Source organism: Heterocephalus glaber, unplaced genomic scaffold, assembly GCF_053883595.1.
Source record: "Heterocephalus glaber isolate CG9 unplaced genomic scaffold, H.glaber_assembly_v1.0 deba00000809, whole genome shotgun sequence".
NCBI classification, from domain to species: domain Eukaryota; kingdom Metazoa; phylum Chordata; class Mammalia; order Rodentia; family Bathyergidae; genus Heterocephalus; species Heterocephalus glaber.
Window position 1 is genome coordinate 11,087,156 of NW_028258163.1, and position 24,078 is coordinate 11,111,233.

At 40.6% G+C, this 24,078-nt stretch overlaps 1 protein-coding gene and 1 non-coding gene across 5 annotated transcripts in view; one reads left to right on the forward strand and one right to left on the reverse strand.

Moving 5' to 3' along the window:
• Window positions 1-24,078, forward strand: part of Ryr3 (ryanodine receptor 3) — a 565,647-nt gene that overhangs the window by 234,063 nt on the left and 307,506 nt on the right. For all 4 annotated transcript variants that reach the window (XM_087207455.1, XM_087207452.1, XM_087207454.1 and 1 more), the window contains exons 6-10: window positions 4,285-4,397; window positions 5,299-5,398; window positions 8,095-8,188; window positions 12,914-12,988; window positions 15,000-15,156. In XM_087207455.1, coding sequence (XP_087063581.1) covers window positions 4,285-4,397; window positions 5,299-5,398; window positions 8,095-8,188; window positions 12,914-12,988; window positions 15,000-15,156 — 539 coding nt within the window. The remainder of the gene's footprint in view (window positions 1-4,284; window positions 4,398-5,298; window positions 5,399-8,094; window positions 8,189-12,913; window positions 12,989-14,999; window positions 15,157-24,078) is intronic.
• On the reverse strand, window positions 22,543-22,667 carry LOC147829024 (small nucleolar RNA SNORA33). The gene has a single exon (XR_015449826.1). It is a non-coding gene; the product is annotated as a small nucleolar RNA SNORA33 (small nucleolar RNA).

Sequence of the window (24,078 nt, forward strand, 5' to 3'; positions counted from 1 at the left end):
CAGTCTATTTATATCAGCAAAATGACTTTATACTTTCTGAACGTTGAAAGAAATTGAGAAATACCACTTTGTAGTCAGGTGTTCAGGAAATCTATTTTATTTGAATGGTAGAACCTCCAATAAATATGGAGGAGAAATAGCAGCAGAAAATAATACTCTTTTCAGCACTTTTTCTGAGTTCCTAAATTCTAATTTCTTGTGAATTCTGCTGACAAACCAGGCAAGCGCCTTAGCCAGCTCAAGTTCAAGTTGGCCAATAAGAAGGTGACTGTGGCAGGGCACAGGTAGAAAGAGTTTGACTGCGTCTTCATGAAAACCTGTGGCCTGAAATAATTATTGTATTTCACCTTCCTTGACCTTAACTCATTTCATATTCTCCTTAAATAAGGCTAGCTATGTATTTGTGAGGCAGAAGACACACACTGCTTAGGTAAGGTTCTCTTACCTGGAGGTCTCCTTACAGCAAGGGGAGAGTCACAGAGTCCAACTGGGTAGGATCTTGTTTCCTGGAGAGGCAATTCTGTGAACACACTTTTGGCAAAGAAACCTCTTCAGAGTTGTGAATAAGTAAATTACTCATGAGTTGAGTTGAGTGTGCAGGAGAAGGTGACAGGAGAAAGTTTGGGAGAAGTTTATTAAACGGTTCTGGAAGTTTATTTCTCCTACACAGTGGGTAACAATTCTTAGACTTAACATTTAACTGATGCTTACTTCATGCTTGATTTTGGTCACTTCTTTCTTTCTCTTCTCCTATAATGACATCTTGGTGAACAAAATGATTCCTGTTCTTAAGAATTAGATATAGCAGCTGGGTGTGGTGTCACACGCCTGTAATCCCAGCACTCAGGAGGCTGCGGCAGGAGGATCTTTGCGAGTTGAAGGCCAGCCTGGTCTACATAGTGAGTTCAGGGTCAACCTGAACTACAAAGGGAGACCTTGCCTCCCCCCCAAAAAAAAAATAGATATAGCTTTAGAACGTAAATTTAGAGGGAAAGCAATTTATTAAAAATCTCACACATACTAAAAGTGCTGGTGTGTATTTTAGGGCCAGTAACTGGCCTGTACTATTGATTCAGGGAACAGCGCCATCCGTGGGCCCCATTACACAGGCCAGGGCAGGAAAATACACACTTCCCTTTCCCTGCAGGCCTGTCCAGGACCCTCTTCCTACCAGATGCCCTGCAGCAGGTCACAGAGTTCATAAAGAATACACCATTTTTGTCTTCACATGTAGAGGCTAGCCTCCTTTGTCACATAATTTTAAGTTTAATCAAAATAATACTTCTACATAGTTTAAAGAGATAAATAGTATCCTGAAGTTTGCTAAAACCATTACTCTCCTGCCTTACCATACTCCCTGCTCTGGATTCCTGCCTCTCTGAGCACCTACTTTCAGCTCTTCTGCTGTGGTTTCCCATTATTTACAAATAATATGCATATACTGCTGTTTTGTTATTCTTTTATATTAGGTATTATCTGTTACTGTCCTTATTAAAAATTTAGCTCTTACATTCACTTCAGATTTCTCTGTCTTCTCTCTCCACACTTTCAACATATTTACATCTATTTTTATATAACTGCCAGTCAGTATTAAGCATTTGCATCAGTATAACTATAAATGTTATTTGCAAATAAGTCATGTAATATATGTCATATATATATAAAATATAAGTCAAATGAGTCATATACATAGAAAATGTCAAATAAGTCATGTAATATACTATGGTAATATATTCTTTGGTTTTCAGTAGTTAATGGTGTTCTTGTTTGTGTAGTTTTCTGTGACACAGTCCCTTATTCCTTTATATTCCCATAGAACTCTCTAGATTCAGTCATATTATCTCTGTCAGTTTCATATTACCAATACCCACCATCATTCAGGGAATTCTTTTTGCCCCTCTCCTAGATTCCCTGCTTCCTGGATATCATGGATATTTTGGTTTTTTATTTTATTTGTTTCCCTTTTTGGTTTAGCACTTCATCTTGTTGAAGCACAATTCCCAGTAACTTTGGGGAAAAAAAGCATTTGGGAAGAAATTGTTCTCTGAAAGTTTCTTTTTTTTTTTTTTTTTTCTCTGAAAGTTTCTTAATTCTAGCTTCGCCAGTAATTCATAGTTTAGTGTAACTCTGCGTTGGAATTTTTTCTTAGGTTCCTGAGGGCTTTTTTCTAGCTTATGGTTTGAGTATTGAGAAGTCTACACTTTGATTCCTGATGCTTTCTGTGTGACTCTTTTTCTTTCTTGAAAACTCCTAATATCTTGTCATGGAAGTGTCCGAAATTCCACAATATTTGTCTTTGCGGATCCTTTATGTTCTGAAGTCTCTAGGGATAAACCTTGGAGTAGGTCCCTGTTCTTCACCACACTGGAAACTATAGAACCTTTCAATCTGGAAATGGTTGTCTTTTATTTATTTTTAATTTTTTAATTTTTTATTTTTTTAAATATATATATTTATTGGCACATTTTAGGTATAAAATACATTTACATTTATCATTGGGTGTTTGTACCTGAACATGATGGTTGTCTTTTAGTATTGGGGCAATTTCAATAGTAATATTTCCATTAGTTTCCTCTGGTCTTGCTTTCTGAAATTCCTCTAGATTAGTTTTCTAATTCTCTTTCTGCTCCTACCTCTAATGTATTTGTGTTCTTCTTTCTGGAAGAATTTTTCAGCTTTATCCTATAATCCTCATGTTTCTTTCTGTTTTCTTTTAGGATCAAAGAGTATTTTTCTTTTTCTCTGAAGGGATAATTCACGTATATTTTCACAGCTTCAGGAATGTAGCTTTTTCTTATCTCTGAAATTATTAATTGTAAGTTTTTAAAAGTTCTTTTGTTCTCTGTAATCTTTGTTTTTGCCAATTTCCTTCCACTCTTTTTTTGGTTCTGTTTCTGTCCTTCTTGTTAGAGACATTCCTCAGATTTCAGGGGATCCTTGACCTTCACTCATATTGAGGTCAAAGCAGTAGAAGCTGACTAGAAGCTGGCTGTGGCGTGGTATCTGCTAAACTTCAATTTGCGGTAATCTGACAGGGACTGGGCATTTCACTGGAGACCCTCAAACCAAAGTATCTTTTATTTTGGGGAGTGGGAATGGAGTGATTCAGCTTCACAGCTGGTATTCTAGAAGCTCTGAGGTGGAAGCAGAGGGAGAACTGGAGTGTTAGTAGTCAAGTGCAAACCAGTTATTCTTCTGTTCTCAGCAAGACTCTTTACTTCATTATTTGACAGTGTCTGATATTTCTGAGACCAGACTCTTGGTGATCTGTCATTTCATTGACTAGAGTTTTACTGTAGCATGGAGGAAGAAGTCATCATCTGTCTGCTCAGGCAGGGATGGGAAGGGATCTGTCCTTTAAAGCTTTCATCTATCCCTCCTGTTTTCAACCCATTTTCTGGCTTTCACAAGTAAGTTTCACCTCCAGTCACAGAGATATTTCTAAAGAATCTAGCAGGAATTGGCTTTATTGGTGACTTCTTCATTTTCTTACTTAAGAACTTGGCTTTTTGCTTCCTCTTGGATTAAAGGCATCTAGGAGTTTTCTGTTTTCCAAAATGTAAACGTCTCTTCTTTGCTATAAATATCTCAACTTCTGTCTTAGTCCTTATTGGTTTAGGCCTTTAAAAATCCCCTGTTTCTTGGATGCCATGAGATAGGCCTATAATCCCAGCTACTGTGGAGACTGAGGCAGGAGGATCAAAGGTTTGAAGCCAACCAGGGCAACTTAGCAAGACTCTGTTTCAAAAAAAAGGACTGGGCATGTATCTTAAGTGGCAGAGCATGTGCAAGGCACCAGGTTAAGACTCCAGTACCTAAATAAATAAATATGTAAATCCCTTTAATATTTCATGAAGTATTTTAGTATTTATTTCAGTTTTAGTATTATTTCATAAAGGGTAGGGAGCAAAGATTAGAAGTGTCTAAGTGTTCAGGAGACCAGTGAAATCATTTCCTAAGGATTTGAAAGGGAATGTAAAGAAAGTATTTTTCTATATGCATTAAAAATACTCAAAGGGTTCTCTAGTTTCTGCCTCCAGTACTCTTTTCCAAACCCCATCTTTTGCTCTTTAGGGAAAATGAAAATGGTGGATGTGTTCAAGAGCATGTATAAGGCCAACTGAGATGGTTGTAGGTAAATAGAAGTTGAAATCTGAAGCTAGGGAGCAGGGGAGAACGTGTATGTGTTTGAAGTGTTGTCATCAGGCAAAAGGAGAATGAGGGACAGAATCAGGGACACTGCCTTCCAGGAAACAGTGACTAACACAAGAAGCCTTCGTGTAGGAGAAGCCTGCTGGTGGACCATACATCCTGCTTCCAAACAGAGGTCTGAGGGAGAGAAAGTGCGAATTGGAGATGACCTTATCCTCGTCAGTGTGTCCTCTGAAAGATACCTTGTAAGTACCTCCTAACACAGGTGTCTTTTGCTTTTGAAACATTTCCCTCTCCCTGGAGGTGGCCAACTGAGCCCCAGCAGGTTGAGCAGGAGAACTAATCCCCAGCAAGTCAGGCAGGATAAGACACCTTTGCACAGTATACTTGAAAGATGGTTACATTCTCTTCCCTGCCTAGGTGATCGTAGGCCCTGGAACTTAACTGTTAGTTACTCATTTGGGTTATGGTGCTGGGTCCAGCAAACTCTGCTAAAATCCCCCAGGCAATGTTTACACATTAGCTGACATTACTATGAATTTATCCCAGTTGGCTTTTTCCCAGTGGAGAACAAGCCAGACAGAATGGAATACAGAAATATAAGCTTTTGTTGGAGAAAGCAGGAAAATTTGACACATTAATACATGGGTGTTGCAGAGGTTGGAAGATGCAGGTGAGATCTTACAGGCAAGTGACATACTAGGCAGGTGGCACTGACAGCCCTTGGCGGGGTGGGGAGGGCATGTAAGAGAACTGTCAAAGATAGTTTTTAAGCTTTGTAATAGTTTCCCACAGCGCCAAACTTGTCAGCAGGTTTTGCTTTGCCTTGTCCAAATGCTGGAGTAGTTTTTCCCATTTGTGAGTTTCTTTATTCTACAAAGATTAAACATTTTATGACTTGCTGTTGAATCCAGGATCCACCTGAGGGATGCAGTCAACATTGGTCTGCCACTTCTGTAGCTGAATACCTCCTCTTCCCAGAATAAAATGTCCCACTTTGAAGCTGCTTCTAGATTGGGAGGAGAAATCTCCCACAGGCTATGTAGAAAGAGCCAGGTGACAGTGAGACTGTTTAATTTAATCCTTGAAATTGTACATAAACTGCTCTGTGATTTAAAGGATATCTCATTTCTGTTTCTGCTGCAGCATCTCTCAATATCCAATGGTAATATCCAAGTGGATGCCTCCTTCATACAAACTCTCTGGAACGTACATCCTACATGCTCAGGAAGTAGCATCGAAGAAGGTGTGCTCTTTTGAATGCAATCAGCCCTGAGCCTGCCAGTCTCTCTTGTGCTGTATAAATTGACATTTTCTATATTTCCCGGCTCCTACTTGAATACCTTGGTACACAGGTAGCATCATATTAGTTTGCCTAAATTTTTCTCTGTTGTCAGCATGGGCTATTTTCTTCCCTGAGACCTGCAGGTACATGAGCATTCCTGGCTTTATTTTTTTAATCCTTTGGAGCCCACTGTTAATTTAGTATCATATGAGTTCAGGATTTGAATATTCTCTCTCTCTCTCTCTCTCTCTCTCTCTCTCTCTCTCTCTGTGTGTGTTTTCATTTTTATTTACAGTTAACAAGTGTATAGACCTCAGCAACTAAATCTTAGAAGAGATAGTTTACCATCATAATATTTTCCCTATGCCTTTCTCCATACAAGGGAAGCACTTCCTCTACATAAAAATGTACTTAGTCATTTGCTTTTACTTGTCTTTATGGAAGACCATTTAGAAATAAGTGAAATTTTCTCTGTATTTTATTTTTTCCTTAGAAATAATATCTTCCAACTTTGTGCTCCTATCCTATTTCTTGCAACCAGGCAGTCAGTGCACCTTGCAGGTTATATAATAAACAGACTGGCCTTGTCTTACTCATAGGTAATACCACAACTGAGCAGAATAATGAAATGTCAGTGACCTACAGGTTATTGCATTCCATTCTAGCACTTTAAAGCAAGATCAGAATTTTTAAAAATAGTCCTATCATAGGCTTTAACCCTGTTTTTCTTCCTGAGTCTAGTTGTTTCAAACTGGGGGATGCCTTTCTGTGCTCTGATGTTTGAAAATAAAGGGGAAAATCAGAGTTGCATTTCAGTTTCAGAAGCATCATAGGGAAGTGCCAAGTTTTTACTTCTTTCAGCACTTTGTGGAAAGCTTTTAAAAAGCAAGATAGGAGATGCCAAAGTTAACCCACCAACCTGAGCTGGAGTCTCGATCTTTCTCATACCAGGAATAATGAAGTTCTGGATTTAAATCTTTCCTAGAAAGTTTTGCCTCCATCTCCATAGGAAAATTTTCATTTTCACTGTAGGGATAAAATTATCTCTCGGTCACAAGAGAGGACTTGTGGAAATTAATTAAGGAATGTTTGCATATCCCATCAAAAGGATCTCATGGAAGTGTTGAGTGCCTTGTGACAGAGGCTGGCAGCCCTTCCCTTGATCATCTGGCCCCATAGCAAATTCCCTTTCAGCATCCTCTGGTGAGACACGTGCTTCCACCCTCAGAGGTGTTAGCATCCTCATCATGATGCTCCTGCCCTGACTGTGGCCCGTATTTCATTCAGAACAGTTCTAGTGCAGCAGCATTTAGCAGCCTTCTCTGTGCGAGAGGACATCCATTAAAAAGCCTGCTAACAGAAATGATGGACTACAAATGGGGTGTGGCCTTACCATCCCGAGATAAGGACAGTTTATTCAGGAGCTTGATGCTGAGGGATTTAATTTTCTAAATAAACAGGCTGTGGAGAGTATCCCTACAGTATCTCATGAATTATTTTAAAGCAAAAATTTGTAACTGAAATTATTAGCAAAATAAGATACAGAAAATTGAAAGGAAAGGAACTCCTGAATGTTTGAGAGATGTGTAGTGAAGTCTTTCCTTGCCTAGCAGAAAAAAGGGGGGATATTTGACTAACTGTCCAAGATGCTCTGATGACACCCTTCTCCCTCTGACATGACTTACCATTATTACTGTTTTAATTCAGCATCCCAAATAGTTTAAGACAGTCCCCCCAAATGATCTAATTATGTGACTTTAAAAAAATCCCGATACACTGAGCACATTAAATCCATATCTTCTGAGAATAGAGTAGGCAGAACTTTTTCAATTCGCAGGAATAACATCTCATTTTTTTGTGTAAAACAAATTCAGACTAGGTCCTCTCTCCTGCTACTGTGTTCTTTAAATTAAGGCTCAGGATTTATTTGAACACTAATAGGTTATCATGATATTCACTGAAGTTTGTTGTTTCCTTTCAGTATCTAGACTCCATGATTATAAAGATTGCTTTATTCGCAGAATTTAGTGCTTATTGAAAGCAGCATCTATGCTTGTCCAGTTAGAGTTGTTGGAGGGTAATTCTACCTCTCTTTTTGTGCTGTAAGAGTACCATCCAGATCTGCTCTGCATTTGTTAAATGCATTTGAAAGCTAGCTCCTCTCAAGACAGCTCTGAAGCCCAGTTTGCTACCCACTTTCCCAACATCTTTTTTCTTTCTCATGACTCTTAATTTGATTTAGAGTTTGTCACAGAGTACATACAGTGCGGTTGTAGGAACTTATCTGGAAATTTGGTAGTGATGTACTCACAACCTAAGCAATTAGAAAATATTTATCTTCCTAACAGTAGCAACTTAATTTTCCTTTTATTTTTCTTGTAAAGAAAATGGTATCAATTGACACATTACTTTCACCTTACTTTTTGATGGTAGACTTGATCACCTCTGCAAGATTGTCTATTTAACTTTTGGGCTAAAATTGTTTCAACTTTCTTTTCTGCCTAATGCTCGAGTTCATGGAATTCATAATTTCCCAAATGTATCTGTCTTCATGTCTTTAGTAACTGGCCCAGACCTGCATGGATGTACATTTTACAAACACAAGTGTACTCTTTAAACTCTACATTAGTTCATGCTGGAATATAATTCTTTTGTAGGGTATCTACTCGGTGGGCATGTGGTGCGTCTTTTTCATGGTCACGATGAGTGTTTGACAATACCATCCACAGACCAGAATGATCCCCAGCACAGGTAAGCCAACTCCTTCATCCTTCTCCTGGCTGTCTCAGGAGACTGAAAGTAAAGTTTTCACTTGGACATTTTTGGCCACAGATAGATTCTGTAGGTTTTGCTCAATTGACAAACATTCCTTCAGTGTTGAGATCCAGTGTGTAAAATAGGAAAGGAAGGATAATAATATTTGTTTATGGGAAAATATATATGGAAAGATATATAGGTATAAATAGAGCAGAAACTCTATAATGCTTTACAAGCCCTTGGGTTGCTTCTGAGTTTCTGGTAGCATTCATCATAGACCGAAGCACCTATTGTGTTGATGGAAATCAGGCTAATCATTTTAGGGAGTCCGTGTGCTTTCACAAATTGTTAACCAGGTTCTTCAAAGGAAAATCATCTCTCTTCTTCTCATTTCATGTACTAAGTAACTAAGGTGGAGTTTGTTGACTTAGTTTTGTTATCACCAACTAGCACTAGAGAAGCCAAATGGTGATGTCCAGCGGGAGGTGGTTTCAGCAGCGAGCAGTGCTAAGGGCAGCAGTAAGAGGGAGCTGCTGAGGTTGTGTTCTCTGGTCCTCCGGTTGACCTCTTCACTGGGGCTTACCAAAACTTCTAAACTACGAGATGGAAGTTATTAAACCAGATCCTAAATTTATACTGAAGAGTCACTTAGTATTCTGTTTATCATCAAAAGAACAATACATAAAAAGGTTGAACATGTAACTATTTAAGTCTGATGTATTAACAGAAAATCAAAGCTGGATGTAGCAGCATGCACCTATAGTATCAACAACTCTGGGAAACCGAGGCAGGAAGATTGTGAGTGTGAGCCCAGCCTGAACAACATATAGCAAGTCCCTGTCACAAAATTTCAAGAGAAAATTGTTTTGAAAGGGCCGGGACTATAGCTCAGTGAGAAGGCCTTGGGTTTAATTAATCTCTGGTACTGTTGTACTCGTAGTAGTAGTGGTAGTAGTGGTAGTTGTAGTGGTAATAGTAGTAATAGTACCACCAATACCCCTGGCCCAAATTAGACTGAATTTGGGGCAACAGTAAGTCTGACCTGATGATAACGCTTTCTTGTTCTTCTGTGTCAGAAACCTTATCAGTTGCATTTCTTTCACTAAAAAATATAGGCTTACAAATCTTCACAATTTGGAGATTAGCTAGCTCAAACTTTTGTGAAAAGTTACACACTGGCTGATTTCAGGTGGGATCCTAGGAGCGAGAGCTCCCGACTCTCTATCAGAGCTCATTCCTCATTTGATGTACTAAAGGACCCCCAGAGACAATGTGCTGAAGTGTATTACTGCACATCTTAGAAACTGTCCCTCAGCTATATGAACCCATTATTGTTCTGAGTCTCTTCCTGGTGGCTATGTCCTCTGATTTATCCCTTCATGGGAACCAGATGTGACCTAGAACAGTATCTGAGACACATAAAATACAGATCTATGTCAGGTGTGTGATTAATTCACCCCCTACTTTCCTGGCCCTGGGCCAGTGATCTCTTGAGTAGAAAAGTTAAGTTGACCTGATTTCCCAACGAATTAAGAATCCCTTATCCTAAATAATACCATGCAATCCTATTCTAAGAGTTTTTCCTTTTCTTTAATCAATGAGACTACTAAACAGCTCATTTACTGTCTCTTTTATATCTTACTCTGTTTCATCAAGGAGAAAGTTTGCAAGTGGCTAAAAAGCTAAATTTTTGTGATTGAATTTGCAGTTATCTGCATCAAGATAGAATACCCTAGAACAGTGACAGAGAACCTATGGCAAGGTATTTGTATCATAAAAAGGTTCACCATCACTTTCTTCACATTTGTATCCTACTTATCATGGCAGAAGTTTGGAAAAAGTGAAGTTCTCCATATATGGACACCTCCCCAACACACGCACATACACACATCCCTGCCATTAAAATTAAAGCCACATTAGAAACAGCCTGGCCAGCAACTATACTGCTTGGAGAGGCTTCTCGTTTGGTGGGCATTCTTGTTAACAAAAACATGCTGCTTGAAAGGAAAGGTAATGCAAGTGTTTGAGTGGAGGAGCGGAGTGAGTGAGCCGGCCAGAGAACAGCTCCCAAGGGGGCTCAAAGGAAGCGGGCATGTGTGCCATCACTGAGGTAAGAGAGAAGTGTGCCTGCCTATGCTCAGGACTCCTGAGGCTCTCATTTGTGTTTTACAAAATGAAACTCTAATAAAAGTGACAGGGCTTCTTTAAGGAAGGCGTTGAGATTGAGGCAGGTAAATAGCTATTTCTGGGTCCATTGGAACCTAGCTGTTTATATCAGGTGGAATCTCCATCAAACCAGGGAGCCTTGACAGTCTCCGAAGTATAGTTGAGGTGAGTAAGAAGGCTCTTTGTTGCCTTCTAGTGTCTGAAAAAATCCTCAGAACTGGCCAGGATCATCAGGAACACTGACATCAGGGGTAGATGAGGAAATGGAAACGGCGAACATGCCAGCATGCTGTCTTTCCAAAGGACATTGTTTTTATTCCTTTGTACCATGCAAGCAGCCAGGCTTGATGAACACACTGTCTCAGAATGGAAACCCAAGATCAGCGATCTCACATTCTGAGCTGTGATCCTTGGCTGTGCCTCTGCCCTGTCAAACACCCTGGGATAATCACTTAACCTATTGAAGCTAAGGCCGAGCTGTCAGCCAAGCTTTCAATGGCGCCTCAGCTTACCACCCACTCTACTCCTCTCCTTCAAATTATTTTAAGGCACAGGAACAAGTTGTTTTAACCTTAGTAACCTTGTGAGATTAAACAGATCAAGCTGTGAAAAATGGCCCAGAAAAGAAGAATGAACCTTTAAGACTCCTTCAGGTGTCAGAGGAGGAGCGTCCTCTAGGGCCAGCTGCATGCAGTATTACTATGACCTAGGCTGAGCTGCTTCACCTCCACCTGAGGCATCCTTCTGCCCTGACTGAAGAGGGAGAATCACCAGGGAAAATAGCAGCCAAGTTCTCCAAGTGGCTCAGTCATTGCAGAATCATTTCCATTCCAGGCTTGCTACAGAGATAGCTGGTGTGTCCGAATGCTAAAGTAATATAAGATTTTCTTTCCTGATAATTACTATGTACTTCCTGATCACATGTGCATTCAAAAATATTTAGAAATGTCCTCTATAATCTCACTTTCCAGAAGTAACCACTGTTAAGATACTTTTTCATTATCTTTTTGTGCCATCAATGTGTTTCTCTGTGTTTATAAATGTCAATATTTACACAAAATTTGGATAAATCTGTAATTCATAGTAGTCTGTATATCCGTTAACATACTTGTGCACATTGATTACTTTTTTCAAAGCACATTGAGCCTTTAAAATCATTCTAGAATGCAAATGCCCTTGTTAAACCCATTGACAGATGAGAAAGCTGAGACAGAATTGGAGGGAGCCTGCCCAAAATCAGACAGGTAACAGATTCAAATTCAGGTCTAAGCTCATATTTTGAGCCAATTAATACTACTACTCCAGAGGGGAAAATACACAATGCTTGTTTATCTCTAATCCTTACTTACGTTTCCAAAACCTGGATCAAGTTTATTCTGGGGCTTGAGTGATTCAGTTGTGATATACACAGGTACTTTATGGTGGAGGTGGGATTTTAAATTAGTGAATTTAAATGCAGTTAAATGATCGATCTTGATCAAAGGCCTCAAACTATAAAAAGTGGCTAGATTTGAGATTCCAGTTAATGTGGACCACTGTTTTTGAGATGTGCTGTTACACTATGATAGATCATTTCATCAGACTTCGGGGTCTAAATTGGTTGGGTCCCAGTATACAATTTTAAAACAGGCTTTGGTAATCACTGGTAGAATATCAGACAAACCCAAATTGAGGGATTTAATAAAATTTACTTTATTAAATACCCAATCAATAATTCTCAAAACTTTCAGTCAAATAAAGCAAGGAAAAGCTAAAAACTATAACAGATTAGAGGAAACAGGAGAGGCATGACAACTAAATACAGGGTGCTATCCTAAATAGGATCCTGGAATGGGAAAAAATTAAGAGAAAAATTTAAATGAAATCTAAATAACATCTTGAGTTTAGCTAGTAGTGACATCCAAAGCTGTTTTCTCAGTTTTGACAAATATACTGTGAGCCGTATGAGATAATGACATCGGGGGAAACTGAATAAGACTATACAGGACTGCTGTGGGCTGCCTTTGTAATTTTTTGCAAATCTGTAGCTATTCCAAAATTTAAAAAATTATAAATGCAATAGAGAATAACCCTTAATGCAAGTGAGTAAGCCATAGTGCAATAATAAAATCATGAACACTGTGGCAACTGAGCATATATACCACTGTGTCCCAAGCTCCAAACAATGGCAGTGAGTTCACACTGTGCTGTAGATGTGTTTTAAAGGTACAAAGCCATTTATAAAATACATAAAAGTAAATCAAAGAGCTTAATCTGAAATACTTGGAGCATTCTGTGTTGGTGTAATGGCGTGTGTGTGACTGGGCTGTTTTGACCCCTGTTCGCATGCCCTCTTTAAATTGTACACCTGGTGATCCACAGTGTATATATGGTGAGCAGCCCCCCCCCCCTTAAGCAGCTGTTATTCCTCTTGAGAGAATGAGACTGGAACTGTGCTTCCCTGTGACTCTTGCTTTGCTTTTGCCTTCTGAGATCTTAGACCAACAGCAAGTCTGGGCTGCCTGCACAGGCAGCTGTCCCTCACCTAGCGCTGATCTCCAATTCTGCTCACAGGAGAATATTCTATGAAGCTGGGGGAGCTGGGAGGAGAGCCAGGTCCCTGTGGAGAGTGGAACCCCTGCGGATAAGGTAATGGAGGCCCCAAATGTTGCTTTTTTCAAGATTTCTTGCTTTTCCAGGGTTGTCAATTCTCTTAAATATTTCATTTGCTCTACATCACCTGGCAAACTCTTAAAAGTCCCTGGTACAAGTTTTCCAAGACTACTGTTTTGACTCTGAGACTAATGACCCAGCTGCCTCTCAGTGCCTGAGTAATAAAAGCAAGGCTCATACCTGGCCACTGGAAGCTATCAATTTTCTTTTGCTGTTTGTTAATTCTCTGGATCCCAGACAGTCTTCCCCTCCTCTCAGTAGATATATTGGCTCTGCTGGAAAGTTAGCTTTAAATGACAGAGACAGATAGGTAGTCATGATGGCATTGGGTAAGAGAAACTAAAACTTTACTGGAAGTGCACCTATGAAAAATTGGTATTTATAAGAATTTTTCTGAGATGGTAATATGCCTGGGTGGAAGCTGAATAATAGCTCATGAAAGCTTAAATAACACCTCCTTTAAACTCCAAACTACTGATGGGAGGGGGGGTGGCAGCTGAGTGTAGCACCTTTATTTTTCTGAGTATACGGGGAAGTTATGCTAAAGCTTAGCTTAACTGATTGGGGTGAGAAAAGTTGAGTACCACGATCTGGTTTTTCTTTTCTGCCTTTCTCTTTAGCATAAAGCTCAGCGTCTCCCTGAACACATGTTCAAGGCTTTTTCATGAGGGATATATACCCCAAAAGGGGTCTTTCAAATAATCCACTGGAGATGAAAGGAAAATATTAGAACTTCTCTTATACCCCCCCACCCACACACACACATCGGCTCGTTTGAATTTTTTACTGAGACACTATTTGGAGACTACTGATTTAAATACTAGTTTGGGTGTAATTGACAAAAGTTGTATATATTTAGAGCATAAAATGAATACTGTTTGTAAGGAATACCCACTTGTTAACTGCTTGGGGCAGTTATTTATATTCTCTTCCTAGTCCTGTTAAAAATATAATGGTATTGGGCTCAGGGATTTAGCTCAGTGGTGCCGGTGCCTGTCTCGCAAGTGCAAGGTCCTGAGTCTAATCCCCAGTACCAATAATAATAATAATAATAACAATAATGGTATTATATCCTTTTCTTGGGATATTCGACCTTGCTTCTTGCTTAATGGACTTTTTAAGTCAGAATGGGTATACACACATAGTTCTAGTTAGGGTTGTTAGTTCGTTGCCCCAGAGATCTTGATGTGAAGAATTAAAACCTTTAATTGATGTGACTTGGATTTGTTGATGCCCCAAAGAGTCAAAGTGCTAAGTGATGTTAAAATTTTACATATATCTTTGAAACATCTTTACTCCATTAAAAGATTAATTTTGAGTTACTGGTTATTTCATAGATAATTTCTCCCATAACAGTTACCATAACTTTTGGTGAATGCTAACCTTTTGGCGAAGGACCATGAAAAGATTAACAGTCACTATATGGGGTTCCCCTTATCTTGATCTCATTTTTTTTCATAGGATTTATCTCCCTCTCACATAACACAATATTTGTTTACTTATTACACTTGCTTATTACTTGACTCTCCCTAGGGAGGGTAAGTTGCACAGGTTATTTTTGGTATTTCTCTTGAAAATAGTCCTCTTTTTGGTAATAAAATATTTCAGTTTAGATAAAACATTTGGAAAGAATGTGCTTCTAAACCACCTCCAAAAAAAATGAATTTTCCCTGAAAGGCAATCTTCCTATCAATTTCTGGTTATTTGCATCAAGGTGCTTAATAGAGTGAAGAAAAAATTAGAAACTTGGGGGGGGTCAGTTATATTAAACTATTATCCTGTCCTCAGGTTCATGTTGCTTGTTGCATCTTTCAGAGGGGTCAAAAGAGAGTACTGTGCTGAGTTACAGACAAACAAGACGTGAAGTCCTCGGCCAAGTCAGGAGACTGGTGCAAGTCTGCTGGTATGTGTAAGGAAGTACACAGTAAATATTGAAAAAGACTTCTTTCTCTGATTTTTCCACTTCCTGTCTGCTTCACCTGCCCAGCTGGAGTGGGAGTAACATCAGATGGGGCCAGGCTTTCCGACTCCGGCACCTCACCACAGGCCACTACCTAGCTTTGACAGAGGACCAAGGCCTTCTACTGCAAGATCGGGGAAAGTCGGACACCAAGTCCACAGCTTTCTCTTTCCGGGCATCAAAGGTAAGGAGTGATGAAGTGGACTTTGACTCTTTCTAGAAATGAAAGCTCTGAAACCTCCAGGGAGAGCTGTGATTGCAAAGGAAGTAGATGGAAACAAAGTGAGATTGGAATTTAGACCTGTGATGATCCCTTTCTTTTTTCTCTTTTCAATTAAGTTCTTGGAAGAATGGGTACCTTTGGTGAAGGATAAAGTCTTAGGTAAGGGGAGACTGGAAAGCCCTAGAAAACACAGGGATCACGGGAGTGAATACTGTTGCTCAGAGACTAATGAGATAAATTGTTGTTTTCAGTAACAGATTCTGAGTGTTATGCTTCACTCCTGTAAAGCAATGGAGGTATGAGTGTAAGAGCTACATTTATTTAAATCTAGAAAATTATTTCAGGAAGATTCAGACTACATGATTCTGGACACGTGATCTTGCTTTAATTGTATCATTCAAAGTTACTAGTGTTGTCTTCATCCTTTCTTCTTGGCTTCCTCCACTGCCCACATCTCTTAGCTTTGTCCTGCCCATGCCAACCTTCATTAACCTTAGACCCTATGGTAGTCAGGTTAACCCCATGTGAAGAACTTTGCCATTGGATGTGTCTAGAAACCACCATTTTTTCAAACCTTTCACTTGAATTGAACATTCAGCCAGGTTTTGGTTCTGCATAACTCAGAGCTGGACATAGCTGGACAGTCAGGATTGCATGCTGTGCTAACTTCTGGTGGACAGTTGGCTTTTCTGCCACTTGATGATTGTTCTGTAAAGATCATCCAAGCATAAGAAAAGCTCTGCCCAGATGTCTGCCCAGTTCTCAAGATGTCTGCACTTCTGAGAAGACAGCTTGCCGTCTCCAGTGGGAGCTTCCTCTCTGGTTTCATTCCTCTTTGCTCTTTCCCAGAAATAGATTTGACTTGTGTGCTCAACACAATTTCAGTAAAAAGTTATCGATGATTCTGTTTGTGTAGGGAGAGGTGTGAAGCTGACAGCTGCATTTTCTTTAGGGCCCTGCTGATTCCTAGTGCAGTCTTCCTTTCTTTGAAACTGGGGTGTGGTCTCCCGCCCCCTCTCTTTTTTTGGCTCTCTGATCCTGTTGGGCCAGGAGACTCTCTGGCATGCAGGTTTTTCTCCCCAAAACCGCCCTACATTAGAATCAGGCTTTTCCAACCCCCACCCTTCAAATATTAAAACATGTGAGCTTCTTTTCTTTATCTTCTGGAGTGCCCCTCACATGCCACCTCTGTACACTCCTCACCCAAGGGCAGTTGCCCACTTGACCTCGTTCTGGTTTTCTGGGCAGATTTCCTTCATATTAGCATCAATACCTCTTTAAAAAGAAAAAACATTTTGGTCTCCAGGAAATGATTTATGGCAACACAACCTGCTAAAAGAACCAAAGGGAAAAACAGCAACAGAAAAATTGTAAGAAGAGAGGCAGGGTTTCGTTCTCCCCTAAGGAAAACTGGGACGTAGAGCAGGGAGCAAGAGCAAGTAGGATAGGAGAAAGGAGGTAGAAAATGAGCACTGACTCAGCATGGCTGATGACCAGTTAGTTCCTGTCTGCGGAATGCATGCTTGGGCCTTTCCTTACCTGAGTCCTCTACCCCTTTTTTCCCTGGCCCACTTGAGAGGGTCTAGGACAGAACAGTGACCCCAAGGTCTTACCATATCTCTTAGGGCAAAGGGATCAGACCATCTCCCATGAAGTTGGCAGGATCTTGTTCCTAGGGAACCTTTCCATCTCATTCCTTTCTTGGCTCCTCCTTATGCACCATGGCTCAGCACTGTGCCACGGTCTCTGGGGAAGCCAGAAAAGCTCAGAGCACCATGGGGTCCTTATAATAATCCTTGTACTTCACATCACTTTTGGCCGCTGAGTATATTTTATCTTCAGAAAGCCCATTGCTTGTCTCCCCAGGTCCCTTCATTTCCATACACAGAGGCAAGCAGCTGATAGGTGGAAAGTCATTTCAGTACCATAGAGGCCACTGGCATTGCCAAGGTGGAGGTAAAAGTCACCCATGAGTCACCCTGTCCTGTACACTTGGTGGTACTTTTACATTTCATTGAAGTCACCATGCTACCAGTTTTAAATAACTCAGGGCAATAGCACTCAGCCCAATTTCTTTCATTTCCACTTAAAAAGAATCAAAATTAAAATTACCTAGGCTCTATGACAGAGCATACATGGCTTTGTTTGTACAGGAAATTGGGGCTTCCTTGGACTTCCTGTGGGTGGAGCATTTGACAGCTTAGAATGTGAAGCTGAAAAGAAGGAAGACCATGTGGGAGCACACAACTCTGCCACACACAATCCAAGTAGCTGTGGGAGAAGGACCCTGGAGATGCACGGATCTCTCTGGGCCTCCGAGTGGCTCCCAAGTAAGGACCTTCTTACCTGCTAGATGCAGGGCTGATCTTTGCAAGTTGCACGCTGGTGTGCTTCCCTTCCAAGGGCAATAGAGAGGACCCTCAAAAGGCAGAAATTTGAGACCTCTATTTTTCAGCAACGCAAGGGCACTGAGTCATCTTGCCAGCTCCTGTCTCTTAAGGGGTTAGGTGACATGCCTGAGAGAGCATGTCAGGATATAGATGGAAGTAGGGAGTTGAGGGTCACTCTGTGGAAGAGCAGAGAGGCAGAGACAGTAACCCATGTCCTGTGTGAATGGGGTGGGGGAGGAAGCTGTGTGTTCAGCTCATCCTTTTGGTGTGCTAGAAAGGCCAGTGCAGAAGTCAGCTCCGGAGAGGAGTGTTTTTTGGGCTTCAGTCGTATGTTTTGGAGGATGCTGGACAATGAGTCATTTTTAATAATGAGATTTCCATCTTGTTGCATTTTTTTGTTTACTTGTATTAGCCTGTGACAGCTGTGACTACTAAACTGGGGGCCATTGACCAGCTGCAGATGCACATTTCTATCTTCCGAGATCAGACAAGATCGAGCACATTCAGGGTGATATGGCTGTAGACAGCACATTTATATCCTCACCCGGCCACCCTTACAAGGAAGGTGGCAGGTGCCCCTGGGACTCTTGTCTGTGCATGAGAAGGTGGGGTATGGCCTGCTGAAATGTGACCACATCCGAGTACCAGCTGCAGTTATCAGCTGGGCCTGGCTCAGGTGGGATCAGACTTCAGGTCTTTGGGGAAGCTATGTGAACCATGCAGAATAATGAGCAGAATGTGGTCTTGGTCAAAGCCCCTCACTCTCCCTTTAGCAGGATGATCGCGGTCAAGCTGGAGGTCTGGGAAATACCTTGGCCACTAAAATGTAGCACTTCAGTCTTTTCTCAAAGTTGTGTGAGGGAGACCCCTGCATGGCTTCAGACTTGCCTAAATCTGGCCTTGACTCCCATTCAGTCTCTGTCACACCTGGATCCCAGTTTTTAATCTGTTCGCACCTCCCTTGAAGTCCCTTATACAAGATTCTTTGCTGTTTGACCCCAGCCTGCCCTTCGATTGTGTTTCTTGGCACTTGCTTGAAGTTGCCTTGAGAGCCAGCACACTGGATATTTCTCGGTATGTGGACATGCTGTTTTTCTCACCACCAGATGTTCCCAGAATGTCTCTTAACCTCTCAGCACCCCACCTTCTCATACTTTCTGACAAGTGTCAAGTGTCACTTGGGGGAAGAAACCTTGTTCATGCTTCCATTATAGTTATAACTCCCTCAACCAGGAGTCCTAGATAAAATATCCCACCCTCCATGCATGCATTCATTCCTTTATATATTGGGGTGAATGCAGGACCTTTGTGTTGATTGACATCCCCAGCCGTTTATTTTATTTTGAGACAAGGTCTCACTAAGTTGCTAAGTTGCCCAAGCTAAGCTCAAACTTGTGATCTTCCTACCTCAGCCTCTTGAAAGCTGGGATTACAGGTGTGTGCCACCGTGCCCACTTTTTTTTTTTCATTCCAGCACCTACCCAGTATATACCATTTAGTTACTTGAAAATTCCTTGCTTAAAGAATACCTAAGTGTGTAGCTATACTATACACTGGAATACAGAGTGAAACCCATTTCATTTTAACCTCCATTGTCTTCATAGAAATGTTCTGTCATGATTGTGTGATCATTTTGCTATCATAATCCCATCCTGTACACTTTCAATGAGAGAGATGCATTTTGTGTTGGACATCTAAGTCAAATTTCTGTGAATTGGATTTCACATCATTTTTCCATGGTCTTAACATTGCAAGGCTATTCCCTAAGGAATGTCAGATAATGTGATTTAATATTTACTGTGGCATGGCAGTGCTATTTAGATGTCATGTCTCAGTGTCAGTTTACAGCACTAAATTCCTTTCAGGAAAGGATGAATTAATAAATGCTGAAGCAGGGCACCTTATGCATAGCCATTTACTTTATAGCCACTCCAAAAGTGCTTTGAAAATCCACTTTAAATGACCATACCATAAGTCTTGAAACGATTGAACTAGAACCTCAAATTTTGCCTATTTCATTGCATAAGGGCACAGAGGTATCACGGTTCCCAGTTAGAGGAAATTTTTCTTCTGTGACAAAAACATTAAATTCAATTTAGGAGACATTTGTCAAATCTCTACTCGTGCTGAGTACTGTGCTCTTGCTCAAGCCTGACTTCTCCACCTGCCTCTCACGTCCCCTTTAACCTCAGCCACCTGCAGCAGCCCCAGAGGCGGCAGCTGGCCTCTGTGTGCCTGGTATGTGCACACATTGGTGCTATAGCAGTGCTGCATTTACCAGTGCCCTTGCTTGCTCTGCTGCTCTCCTTCCTAAGTTTTCAGTTGGGGACGGGGAGGATATGGAGTAAGGAAGGAAAGGGGGAGGAGAAAACATAGACACTACGATTCAAACGTCTAGAGACAAACCACTTACTGCAGTTTCACTTTAAATACAACCTAGGAAGGATTTTTAAAATGCAAATTGATGTACTTTCTCTAGTCTTTCTTGTTCAAAGTAGACCAAAAAATTCAGTGGAGGAAAAACATGGGTGGTGAGGTGGAAAAGACCTGGATTTGAGCCTTGATTCAGCTCTTTCATTTGCTGTTCAGCCTTAATGTCCCTTTTTGTAAAATAGGGATATGAGGGATGTGTCTTAAAGGATTATCGTAAAGATAAAATGAGACCAAAATAATGACCCATGAGGCTCTTTCCGTATTTATAAAATGGGAGTTGTGTTGCCTACCTGGAGAAGGGGATAGGAATTAAATGCACAATGTGGAGAAGAGTCCAGGGAGGTCTTCTGCTCCAGAATGTGCCTTGCCTAATGGGACAAGTGAATCTGCTCCCCCAGCTTCCTGCAAACAGCGATACCGGCCTTGTCTTTCCACTCTGGGGCTCAGCAGCCAGCCCCAGGTGCTGCAAGATGTGGATTTGTTAAGGAAATACTCAGGTCTCTGATTCCAGATGAGGAATTCATGTAGCAATGAACCTAAAGGTGATTCTTCAAGGTTTCTCCAAAGACACCTAGGAAGGAATTAACGAGCTACAGCTTTCTTGAAGGCTCACCCCAGCATCCAAGGCCCCATCTTCCCTTCTTTTCCTCTGAAACACTTCGGGTGCTTATATCTATACTGGAAAGGCATTTTCTTGATTTTGTGTGCACACCAGTGGTTTGACGGTGTTGAACTCTAATAAAATGTGAATTAGGACCCACTCTCTTTCAGATAATCAACCTGCTCACGTGATTTAGAACTCAGCCATGTCTTGCCATATTTCTTTTTAACCCTTCATTTACTCCTTATATCTTGTTAGATATTCTAATAAGCAACCCTGGTATCTCCATGGCTTTCCATTACTTATCTTTTCCCAAAATCCAAACAATGCTTTAGGGGTGAGGGAAAACATAGTGCTTCACTAAACAGAGTTCCGTGTTTGTTTTGTTTTATTTTCCTTGTTTGGTTCTTACCTAATAATGATACAGGAGAAATATAACTCCAAACCTGCTAGATGTCAGGTGTGCCAAGTTTGTTTCCCGAGACATCAAAGAATGAATTCCAAGGAACAGTGGAGGTTACGAGAAGGAAAGGTTTATGGAGAGATAGCTCCTGAGGGTCAGGAAGGGTCCTGAAAATGGGTCTGAACCCTTTTTCAGGGGTAATTTATACACCAAAGTCACAATGCAGGTACAACATGGGTCAAACTGCCATCAGCCCATAGGATTACAAGCACTGTATAGCCGCTTAGCTAATATAGATCTAGTAAGAAAACGAGTCATGTAGCAAGGGTGGATAGAAAGAACACAGACATTTTTGGGAAGGGGTGGGTCCAGATGCTCTGGTCTCCCACTTGGGTGACTGATGCTTAGCTGGATTTACTGGACCAGGTGATGCCAATTACAATATAAATTCGTTATCGTTTATCCCTCAGGGAGGCATGTAGGCCCGGCCACTGCACCTTTACCTTGAGCCCAGGCCTTCTTCAGATGCTGCTCCAGACACAATCCTGATGTCTTTATTTTTCACTGACTTTAAGAGTCCAATCCCTCTCTGACTGTATCTTAATTTCTGGCTAACTTAGCTGCCTATAATAATAAGAGCTTATACTTTTGCCTCTCTCTTTGACTCTTAGAAGATTCAGTGTTTTTCTAAAGTTGTTTTTTCCCACAGAAAGTTTATTACTATTGTGAGTTTGAGAATCATGAACCTATAGGATGCAGATTTTTGGTCCTTAATTATTATTGAAGTTCCCCTTCTAGATTTCCCCATTCCCTTCGCCACACAATGCTTATCTTGCTAGATTGACACACTCTCCCTTCTCCCCTTCTGCTGTGGCTTGGAAATGGTTTGTGTGTGCCTCCCAAGGATTCATATGTTAGAGTTTAATCTCCACTGTGAGGTGTACAGAATAAGAGGGTAGAAACTTGACTGTAGTATTTAGAGGTGGGGCCTTTGGAATGTAATAAGGGTTAGAGAAGGTCACCAGGGTAGAGGCCCTGGGATTGAATCCTGGTGGCTTTATAAAAAGTGGGAGAGACACCAGAACAAACACACACACATGTGCTCCTTATCTCTTGCCATGTGATGATGCCCTGTACTGCCTCAGAACTCTGCCAGCAAGAATGTCATCACCAGATGTGGCCCTTGAAACCCCAGAACCACGAGCTAAATAAACCACTTGTCTTTACAGTTACCCAGATTTAAGTACTTGGTTATAGTGAGGAGAAATAGACTAACCCACATTGTAACCTGTCTCCCAGCTGAGCTCACGTCACATATAACCCTTGTACAAAACCATCCTCCCATGCCCTAAGGAAGTTGTTTTGTCTTCCTGGATCCAGATATACTTTGAATACAGAGCATACCACCTTGCAAGTATTTTTTACACATTTATTAATATATGAAAGTTTCACTAGTTCTTATAAAAGCACTACTTGCAGTAAAGTTTTAGTGTCTTATAAAAATGTTTTCCATCATTAAGATGTGTAGCCATTTCCAGGGACCTTAATAACTTTGATGTCTTTAAGGCTCATGGCATTACTCTTGCCAGCTTTTTCTGAATTTCTGCAAAAATACGTACAGATAAGCAGATTCAATAGCTGGCTTCACCCTGTGGTTATTGACCAGTATGTCTAACTTCTAAAGTGTCTATAGACCCAAAGCCATTTTTTAAGAATAGAATACATGTTTAACTTTCTCTTTGTAATAGCCTCTAAACAACTAAAACACTGATATAGTTACCTAACTGCACTAATGGTATAGTAACCATTCAGATAATTCTATTGAAATACAAATAAGCTGTGGAATTATGCCTGATCTTGAATTGTTCTGTTACTTGCTAACTGTGTAGTTTTGAGTTAGTTGCTGAAACTCTGCAAGCCTCAATTTTATCATCTATAAAGTCAGATAATAGAGAAGAGCGCCATTGAGAAGCTTAGGGAAAATGTCTGTAGAGTATTGTGGATAATACTTGTCATTTTGTGGGCCATTGGCAAATTCATGTGTGTGATATCTTCATTTGAAAGTAAGCACAATTCTTGGCCAAGCTAGGAACTGGGAAAATACTAGTGTTGGTTCCCCTGTTTGTCCTTTGAGAAATTCTAAACCAATCCAGAGAGCAGCAACATGATCATCTAAGCCAAATGCTAACACAATAGTTATGATGTGCTCATGAGCATTTCCTTAATAAGCTGTCAGTGGAGGCAGCAGATAATGATTATCGCCCTCCTACACATATTAGGCCAAGTAACATACTCCTCACAATCAGCTCATCGTCTGACACGAGCAACACTGATGCAGATGAACTGATACATAAATTCAATGCCTGCAGAACAACAAAACAAAAACAAATGATTTGCAACCTATTTCAAGCAGAGAACTGCGTGGAACACAAAGATAAATTCCAGTTTTGTCCTTCAAGAGTTTTCAGTCTGGCAAGAGGCAGCCAATGTGCCAGCAAAGGTTTCATACATGGTTGAAGAAGTAAGTTTTATTATTACATAAGTATGATGAAGCCCATGGATCAGGAAATGATTGGCATTGAAGAGAAAATTAGTTACTTCCAGGAGGAGGCCACACACTATACCACACAGAACCACAGAGGGCAGCACCAGATCAGTCAGTCAGGTGAAATATGGGTATAAGTTTTTTTCTTTTTCTAGTACTAGGAATTGAACTCAGAGCCTTCACCCAGAGCTACACTCCCAGCCCTTTTGTATTTATTTGAAACAGGGTTTTGCTAAATAATTAAGTAGCCCCAGCTGGGTTCAAACTTTCGATTCTCCTGTCTCAGCATCCCAGAATGTGGGATTATAGATGTGTGCCACTGAGAAATAACCTTTTTGCCTTTGGCCCTATAGGTCTATGCTTAACAGTGAAAAAAATAATCAAGTAATAAAAAGCATTCATAGTCCAATTTGATTAAAACATATATAAGAACTTTAAAAATGCGAATTGTAGGAAGTTGTTGAAAGGGTGTGATAGGGTTAGTCCTGCTCTTTAGGAAGCTTCCATTTTC